The 9,710-nt window shown below is 44.3% G+C and overlaps 3 protein-coding genes across 3 annotated transcripts; 1 reads left to right on the top strand and 2 right to left on the bottom strand.

Annotated features, from left to right (window-relative positions):
* Window positions 1-1,977: 1,977 nt before the first annotated feature.
* Window positions 1,978-2,586, top strand: N7484_006756 (uncharacterized protein; the record flags this gene model as incomplete). Its single annotated transcript, XM_057117174.1, has 2 exons — window positions 1,978-2,013; window positions 2,065-2,586. The coding sequence occupies 2 exons, from the start codon at window positions 1,978-1,980 to the stop codon at window positions 2,584-2,586; spliced, it is 558 nt and encodes a 185-aa protein (XP_056973057.1).
* A 1,108-nt stretch (window positions 2,587-3,694) lies between these two features.
* Window positions 3,695-4,276, bottom strand: N7484_006755 (uncharacterized protein; the record flags this gene model as incomplete). Its single annotated transcript, XM_057117173.1, has 2 exons — window positions 3,695-3,708; window positions 3,754-4,276. The coding sequence occupies 2 exons, from the start codon at window positions 4,274-4,276 to the stop codon at window positions 3,695-3,697; spliced, it is 537 nt and encodes a 178-aa protein (XP_056973056.1).
* Window positions 4,277-5,804: 1,528 nt separating this feature from the next.
* On the bottom strand, window positions 5,805-7,854 carry N7484_006754 (uncharacterized protein; the record flags this gene model as incomplete). Its single annotated transcript, XM_057117172.1, has 2 exons — window positions 5,805-5,894; window positions 7,759-7,854. The coding sequence occupies 2 exons, from the start codon at window positions 7,852-7,854 to the stop codon at window positions 5,805-5,807; spliced, it is 186 nt and encodes a 61-aa protein (XP_056973055.1).
* Window positions 7,855-9,710: the final 1,856 nt, after the last annotated feature.

Here is a 9,710-nt window from a genome sequence, read left to right as displayed (position 1 = left end):
TGTGTTAGGACATCGGGAATAAAACGGATGACCTAATCTTCATGAGAGAAAGTTTTTAATATGTAAGCATTTATCCCTCCAGTATCGTGCTTCGTTGTATTCGTTGAAATTCGTAGCACGGGGATCTGGAAAGTAGGTCAAATGCAGTCTCATGTTGACGTCAGTCAGGTGCCTCCTATAGAGGTGGACTGGTTTGTAGACTGATTTCTAAATAAAGAGGCCCGCAAGGGAAGAAACGACTTGAGGGAAATATTTGTCGCTCTACTGATTTCAAGGGCACAAACCACCACCAGAGATAGGAGAAGGCAAGTACACTTTCTAAGTACTGATTATTCCTTTCCTTAGTCTGCTAAACAAGCCATTTCAAGCTCGTCGCATTTTTTGCCTAAAGCAACTCAGTCTTGATTGGAGGAATATTCTCTATGCTTATCAGGAGGTGAGAAGAGCCCTCAATCTTTGGAAAAAGCGACACCGACGACCTCAGCTTCCCCAGCTGTAAATTCCAAGCCTTCCTCTCGGGGCTCCCGTTTTATGACTTCCAGCATCTTTAGGGTTACATCAAAAAGCAATTTAGATCAACAAAATGCGGATACCTCCCACCAAGTGATTACACTGAGCGTTATTCATTGAACATCTCTCTACCATCGATCTCCGAAGTACTTTCACGATGTGTCTGATATTCGCTCGAACGATAGGCGTAGCGCATCCGCCTCTTCTTGGTCCCATTTTATGTTGAAGCTTTGGGGATAAGAATATTACTAGAATCTTATTTTAAATTCAATTCTTAATCAAAAATAAATCTGAATATTTGGGCAAAATGAGGGGTCAATCCAATCCGGAATGAATGACTTGCTGCCGACCGTTGAACGGTGATGGACTATGGCTAGAGTGTGACTTGACGGACAGAATCCAACGAACCAATGTCAATGCACCCGAAACGGATCAGCCGGCAAATCAAATTCTTTGTGGCATCCAACAGCGCCTAGTATCCCTGCCAGGGCGTCTAGATGAGATATTGACTTCCCAATTCCTCGGCATTATTACCACCTGTAGATTAGCGTCTACCTTTTCTGGATTAGCTCCAAAGCAAAGTAGTAACCATGCAAATGAAGCAGTTGAACCTGCTTAAGGTCCGCTCGAGGAAGGCCCAGATCGTGGCTTCGAGTGAACTTTCATTTAGTAATTTTAGCTATGAGCGATAATGTTCATCTCCCCTGCAGATGGACCAGTAATGCAAACCCTGGGATGCAATAGGTACCAAACCAAAAACAATATACACCAATAAAAAGGGATGTTGATAAGTCCAAAAAGGAAAAAAGAAAAGAAAAACCATTATTTCCCTCACTACGAAAGATGATGATCTTCATCGTCCTGACTTTTGAAACCATGGAAGGTGATTTCTGTCACCCCCATCGTAGACCAATCTATATTACTACTACTTTTAATGATGATATATACCTAATAGTGTGGCTGTTGCTTCTGATTGTACGAGCAGTTATATCTCATCATGGATAGATAAAATTTCTCGTCTTGAGGTATGATGTGAAGCCACCTAGCTCAACCTTCAAAGCCGACAACGGAGAATTTAGGCTGCCTCTTGGAAGGTATCAACCTAACGAGAGCGAAAGGCGATGCGCTCATGTGAAATGCAGGGTTCCCCTCTTCTTGCGCGGCCCAACAGACTAATGTTCAACTTATTTGTCAACCAACATGACGTCAATCAAGAAAGAATCTACAACAACGGCGTTGAACGAATTTAGCTAAAAGAAGGTTAGCTTCATGTGATATCATTCTTGTGATGACTTATGACAACCCTCCCGGGCTTTTCCCACTTCTACGAAAGTATCAATTTCTCCGGTCAATCTGTTAACCATGAATCCCAATCATCATTCTAACCCTGTTGAAGGACAAAGGAAATCGCCGGCCTCATCAACACGATCCATTTCGCCCAACACACGTGCTTTCCTACAACAACTGATGGCAAGCGTCGGTCCAAACGACGCGAGGGGTGTGGTGAGTGCCGATTTCATTTACTGAGAGACTTAATATCTAATACACACATAGTTACATGCACTCCGTGACCACACCGCTTGCATTGAGATGAACACTCAGCTTCGACAGCTTTGTGAAAGCCTCCTCGGGGTTATCGAGCAAGTTATAGCCGATCTACAGATGAACCCCGAGATCAAGAACTCGTTGAGTAAACATGGTCTGAGACCGCGCGTGTTCAACATTCATCAACATAATGTATGCATGCCACGGGACCAAGAATTTGTTCCGACTGGGCCTCAGTCCGGTGGTATGCCTCCTTATCTGCCCGAAGAATCTACCACAAGCCGTCTGCCGTTACAGAACCTGCTGCCGACGCTAGACTTCAATAGTCATAGCTTTATTGAGTCGTCAACAGGTGCTTTGAATCCGGGTAACCTGTCTCGAGTTGTCCCACCAAATGATTCCATGAATAATAGAGTGGGCCCTGGACCTGGTAGAAATGATGGCTCTAGCTCCTTAGAGCACCTCATTCGGACCGGCAATCTTTCTGAAGACCAGATCCAGCATATTTTGTCTATTTATCAGCCAAAATGAGATGTATCGGTAGGGTAGAGAACACAGAAAATGCCCTCCCTCTTTACGCCAACTATGGTGCACGCTGTTTCTATGAATGCTGTTTTCCAACGATGATCTCTCTTTTCGTGTCTGCTTTTCTCTCCCTGGCTTTTGTTGCTTGTTATTGTTCTGGATTTTTCAGTCATGATCAATGCTATTCTGGTATAAAAACGTGTATGTAGCCGCAAGGCTTCCATGAATGTAAAATTTAAAAGGACGACCCGACTCCATATTGCGATGCTGTTTGTCATCTACAGTACCATCTGCCTGTCATCTTGCAAGCCACTTGATTTGCTACACTAGGACACGGAATACATTTTTGAGCTTCTGAATTTTAATGTCAAATCGATAGACTCTGTGGTGGTTGGCTTTGCTTATAAACTACTATGTGCGAGAAAACATGCCAACAGCGGAGACTTGACCGGAAAAGCCTTCGACATTCAATATATCTCTCTAAATTGGTTAAGAGGATTAGGTTTTTGCGGTCAAGGGGAAACGATGATCTCCTAAGAGTAATTTATCTTCGTAGTGGTTCCATATCATAAGCATACTAGGGAAGAATTCGTAGGAATGATGAGGCGGTAAGAGACGGTGGTAAGTAGAGAGGTGTCAGATGAGGAAGAAGGAAGGGGAAAGATAAGGTCTTGTTTGCATTTGGAAATCAATTACGATTCTAATAGACAGACGATAGACTGCATTCATCTCTCGAGTCACAGGGGGTGTCCATGATCAAATTGCGCTGATCAAATGAAGATGATGAAACTGTGAGGTTTGTAGAAGCCATTGGAATGAGAAGCCTCAAAAACAAGAGAAAAAAGAAACCATTCAATAATCGATCAAGGGGTTCCCAAGGAAGAGTGAGAAGAAGGATTGAAAAGGTTGTTTGGAAAAGGTACACCTGCCTCCAAATGGCATAAGGGCATTTCCAGGTGCGCTAGGCTATCAAAAACGAAGATTCTGCCCTTTCACTCCTCTTAGAACCCTTTTGTTTCCCAATTGAGTACGCATAGTACGCATATATTCCGGCATTTTCTGGCCTAGTTGGAACTCGTGGCAGAAGGATTGGACAAGAGGTCTCTGGATGGCTCTATGGTTGAAGCACTATATCAGTCAGATAAATTGCACGAGAGTGGAGAGTGCACTTACAGATGACTAATCCCACAAGAAAGGACATGAGGCTTGAAGAGAGCATAGGCTCTCTCGTGGATTCTTGTAGGCCCACTGGACCATCAGGAAAGTCCAACGAGCTAGGAATAGACGATTCTTTCTCTTCCTCTATCGACCCAGTGGGTTCAAATTGTCCATTGCACTCATGAGAACGGAGCATGTGTCTTTCATCAATGTCGCCAGTAAAATCATCAGAAGGGGAAGAAAGTTCTTCAGACTTTGGAGACAGTGAGAGGGACGAAATACGTCCCTCCAGCTTCAAGTCGGATGACTTGATCATAAAACTCCTTTTCCGGGGCTTTTTGCGTTTGCGAGATGCTTTGGAAACTTTCTGAGGTCTCCAGCCCCAGCGAAGCTGATTGAACTTCCCCCGAAGTGATTCCCCTGATCGATTTTTAGGGAAGAGAGAATTCCACTGACCTGCCATTTCATCCCATGATTTATTTGGCATATTCTTGATGAACTGTGGCAAGGCCTCTATCTCCTCAAGCTCCCATTTCATTATGAAGTTCTCGTGGGCAATTATTTCTTGACTTTTCTGTTCGTTGATCGAAATAATTATGGTTGGATTGAAATCGGAGGATGAGGCTTCTAATAATTAAACGGGTTTAACTCATGGCCCTAGCCTAGGGCACGCAATTGCACGCGCTTGGTTTATTTGCTCCGCATGATCGGCGTTGAACAAGGTACAATGACTCAATGAGAGCTAGAATGGGCCTTATCTATGGCCAAGAACCTTCAAAATTCAATGAGCGAATAGAATTGCTCATCACACTCAACGGCGCTTAATACATATGGTAAGGTCGACGATGATGTCAAATTGGGCCCGGCATAACAAATGAACGACCATGAAAAAACAACAAGGGTGCAATACCAATGAGATGAAGTGCGTGTAAACAAATAAAGTTCAGGCGGCGTTGAACGTACGCTAGATGCTGTTTTTTCACCATGAATCCATCGCCAATAGCGGATGAAGGAGTGACTGCGCACTGATCCCGTGATTGCTACGGCTCCCTTGCTGCAGGTACGGTAGAGAATTTGGTTGCCTCAAGGATTGATAGCAGACACGCATCCAGTCACATGATGAGGGCTTCAAGAAAGTGGATCTACGGTTTGAGGTACAGTACAATTTTCGAATGTCTTCCGTTTCTGATCGCTGATAAATGGAATAATTTGTCTTGGGGACAATGCGAATCCGCCCCCTTGTTTGACTGTCTGGAAAGGCAAGCTTGCGGTAAATCCGTGTAAACTAGGTAGCGACGTATGGATGTAATGATCGCGCAATCTGGACTACAGGGTTCCCCTCTTCTTCCAAGAACCATGACTTACAATGTCAAACTGACCTGGTCACTAGCATGGGCCAATATAGACATGACGCACAAAAATTGACAGAAGTTAGGAAGGTTTACTCTTAAATTCAACCAAAAAGGTTCAACTACATAATATCAGCTAAAAGGGGTTTTCTCTCCTGGAGTCCTGATCACCGTCCTATTAATAATCATGTCGTTGTTCTCCAACAATTCTATTCGGCTAGTAGCATGTTGACTTTTTGTTCAACCCATTCAAATTAACTTGAGGGTGGTATTAGAAAACCATGGAAGCCTGGTGGGAGAATCCATTGTGGTTCAAAATACCGTAGTGTATATTTCTCTGAATCAAATTTCCGTGAAAGTGAGCACGTGACTTCGATGTCATGTCCGTACACGTAATCAGGCGGTGGAACAGCGACCAATGGATGTCCCTTCGAGTATATGCATCTGCCTGTCCATTCTGCTATCTGTGCGCACGCATCTTATATGTGTGCTTAATAATACCATGTGATCTAGTTAACGTAACCGGTAAGCGAGCTGCGCATGTAAGCCAGCTGCGCAGCTGGAACACCATAGTAAATGCGAAAAATTACAACTCATGATCCCATTGGCCCTGAATGCATACTGGTTCATACACTTTTAGTTTGTTCTGATAGATTTTAATACTGAGCCTTTGCATTCACATAACAGTACAGGGAAACCTAACCGAATAGGGAAAACCTATACTAAGGCAGGGAAAAACAATTGTTGAAAAGTCCAAATAGTTCGAAACGAATCCATGGACTCGAAGTGCATGACACCTGGATAGGCCTATTAGCAAGAAATGCATGATGCAGCCATGGCGTAGTCCTCAGTTCTCACATTGGTGGGGTTTTTCTCAAACCAACAGTCTCGCGCGCATGTAGTTATCTTACTGAAGACCCGTAAGTCAGCCTGGTATTCAGATAGCCACTTCTCAGCATCAGGATAATCACTTACACCCTATACATACCCCATCTCAGTCATCCTAGCTTTCAAGTAGCCACTCCAATATCAGGATAATCACTTACAACCTATCCACACCCCACCTCAGTCAGCCTGGTATTCAGATAGCCACTCCTCAACATCAGGACAATCACTTACAAGCTATCCACACCCCATCTCAGTCAGCCTAGTATTCAGAAAGCCACTCCTCAACATCAGGATAATCACTTACAGGCTATCCACACCCCATCTCAGTCAGCCTGGTATTCAGATAGCCACATCTCAATATCAGGACAATCACCTACATCCTATCCACACCCCATCTCAGTCAGCCTGGTATTCAGATAGCCACATCTTAGCATCAGGACAATCACTTACAAGCTATTCACACCCCATCTCAGTCAGCCTGGTATTCAGATAGCCACTCCTCAGCATCAGGATAATCACTTACAACCTATACACACCCCACCTCAGTCAGCCTGGTATTCAGATAGCCATATCTCAATATCAGGAGAATCACTTACATACTATACACACCCCAACTCAGTCAGCCTGGTATTCAGAAAGCCACTTCTCAGCATCAGGATAATCACTTACAGCCTATCCACACCCCATCTCAGTCAGTCTCGTATTCAGATAGCCACTCCTCAACATCAGGACAATCACTTACAAGCTATCCACACCCCATCTCAGTCAGCCTAGTATTCAGAAAGCCACTCCTCAAAATCAGGATAATCACTTACAGGCTATCCACACCCCATCTCAGTCAGCCTGGTATTCAGATAGCCACATCTCAATATCAGGACAATCACCTACATCCTATCCACACCCCCATCTCAGTCAGCCTGGTATTCAGATAGCCACTTCTCAACATCAGGATAATCACTTACATTCTATCCACATCCCATCTCAGTCAGCCTGGTATTCAGATAGCCATATCTCAAAATCAGGATGATCACTTACAACCTATACACACCCCATCTCATTCAGCCTAGTATCCAGATAGCCACTCCTCAACATCAGGACAATCACTTACAAGCTATCCACACCCCATCTCAGTCAGCCTAGTATTCAGAATGCCACTTCTCAGCATCAGGACAGTCACTTACATCCTATCCACACCCCATCTCAGTCAGCCTGGTATTCAGAAAGCCACTCCTCAATATCAGGACAATCACTTACAAGCTATCCACACCCCATCTCAGTCAGCCTGGTATTCAGATAGCAACTCCTTAATATCAGGACAATCACTTACACTCTATCCACACCCCATCTTAGTCAGCCTAGTATTCAGATAGCCACTTCTCGAAATCAGGACAATGACTTACCCCCTATCCATACCCCATCTCAGTCAGCCTGGTATCCTAATAGCCACTTCGCAATATCAGGATAATCACTTACAAGCTATACACACCCCATCTCAGTCAGCCTAGTATTCAGATAGCCACTCCTTAATATCAGGACAATCAGACAATCACTTACATCCTATCCACACCCCATCTCAGTCAGCCTGGTACTCAGATAGCCACTTCTCAATATCAGGATAATCACTTACAAGCTATCCACACCCCATCTCAGTCAGCCTGGTATTCAGATAGCCACTTCTCAACACCAGGATAATCACTTACACCCTATCCACACCCCATCTCAGTCAGCCTAGTATTCAGATAGTCGCCTTCAATCACTCCGACTTTGATCTTCATTCCCATACCTGTCTTTTTTCAGGTTGACCATCATCAACATTCACAGCCCCTACCACCGCAAATGTGGCAAACATAACTGCAGAGAGGATAGTGAGAACCTTCATATTGTCGATATAACTCTTGCTTTTCCGTGGTTTAGAAAGGATTAAATAAGGTCGGTTACGTAATAATTGCAAGACTGTAACGGACTTATGCTTATAAACTTGGCAGAGGGCTGCTATAAACAACATTTGAGATATTAATCTAGTCAGCCAAAGTCTCCCACTCATCAAAATAACAGATGTAAGATGACGCATGCATTCCCTCCTCAACATATCATAAATCATGTATCATATATCACGTATCACATAGTCTAGTATAGATAGGGATATAGTGCCATGTCGCCTGCATATCTTACCTTTAATTAGTATGCTAAATACCAGCTCTTGGCATCTGGAATTAGTAATTATCTACACCGCTTATGATCTGCAGTTTAAAGGGGTCGCGGCGTACCCTTCCTTAACTGATCGCCATTATTTGGAACTCCAGTAACTGGTTGCGGTGAGCTATCGAAAAACTTGTGTAACAACCCGCAAACCTCTTACATAGGTGATATACTGTACTACTGCATAGACTTTCGTTCTAGCAGGCCGTCGACCATGATCGATTCTGTATAGCCGGGCGTAGTGGGCGTGGCATCATTAGCAGAAGTATGTATCGGTTGTTGAGATGATCCTGCCGGGAGGACATTGATATTTATTAGAGGGCACGTTAAACCTATTATAGAGTTATCCACAGCTTCCTTTTTTTGTCCAGTTAGTGGTTCTCCTTGGCATATAGCTGCTCGCGAATACTATCAGAAACGTCATCGTGCGTCTCGAGGACTCCACCTTACTCCACATATTTAACGAGGGCCTTTAGATGGTGTGTTTTCAATCTGATGCCTTCTTCTCTCTAGCTCTTACTAGCAATATTATCCTTCGTGGCGACATAGAGGCCCGGGGCATCGCATAATACAATACACATCGCGCCAGATAGAATAATGACTAGAGATCTGCTCTGCGTCAATCTGAGCGTCTCGGTCGGCGAGTATTCGTGTTGTCACCGATGACTTTCCTCTCTTCTCGGTTCTAGAAGGCAAAGGCCCGCTATCCTCTATATAGTTGATCGATATCCAAAGCCGGATCTTCTTGCCACGACGAGCTAGATGGGCCCACGCTAGTAGCTGTTTCTCCACCGCTATCTAATTAACACTAGTACCTTTAAAGTGTTTGTCAATAATCCGTTGGGAGTTCACCGATAACAGCATGTCAGTATCATCTATTCGCACCCGTCGGCCACGGGCTGTCTTCCGTCCTAGAATATTACAAGCATCCTCTTTTATCTGTTCCTAGTAGGATCTAGGTGGTTTAATAAGGTCTTGTTTTATATCCTTGACCACAACTCGATTGTTTAATTTAACCCTCCACTCGATCTAGTAGTGGATACAGTTCGGAGATTGTTCATCCCATGCACTTCCATCTATACGTTCAATCATAGGATCAAAACTCAGCTGGTCGGATAGATGTTGATGCAAGGAAGGTGAACATTCACCAACTATGTCCTCGGGATCGGGTGAAGGGCACATTACTGATGGCGTCCATTCGCGGTCTAGGTAACCAGGGGTGGGGGCATACGAGGGAGTCCGTTCCCATAGATCAGGCAGTTCAGCTCGGTAAGCATCATCATCATCATCGTTGAAAGGAGTGTGAGTCATCCCCCCAAGGCAGAAGATACCACTCAGGAGTCTATTAACATGGTTGTGTGTCAGCTTCCACCGAGTGTGTTCCAGGGCGTCAAGAAGCGAGAACTGTGGCTGACAGTCTGAGTATTATGATAAGCAGATTCATGAGTAGTCTGCAGGTACAGTAAGCAAGTAATGCCAGTCAATATTTGCAGGTCGGGTGCCGAGTAAGCCCCCAGACCGTCACTTGGACATAGG

Source organism: Penicillium longicatenatum, assembly GCF_028827895.1.
Source record: "Penicillium longicatenatum strain IBT 33135 chromosome Unknown contig_3_segment0_segment0, whole genome shotgun sequence".
NCBI classification, from domain to species: domain Eukaryota; kingdom Fungi; phylum Ascomycota; class Eurotiomycetes; order Eurotiales; family Aspergillaceae; genus Penicillium; species Penicillium longicatenatum.
The sequence above is the reverse complement of the archived record's forward strand: the minus strand, read 5'-3'. Positions and strand labels throughout refer to the sequence as shown.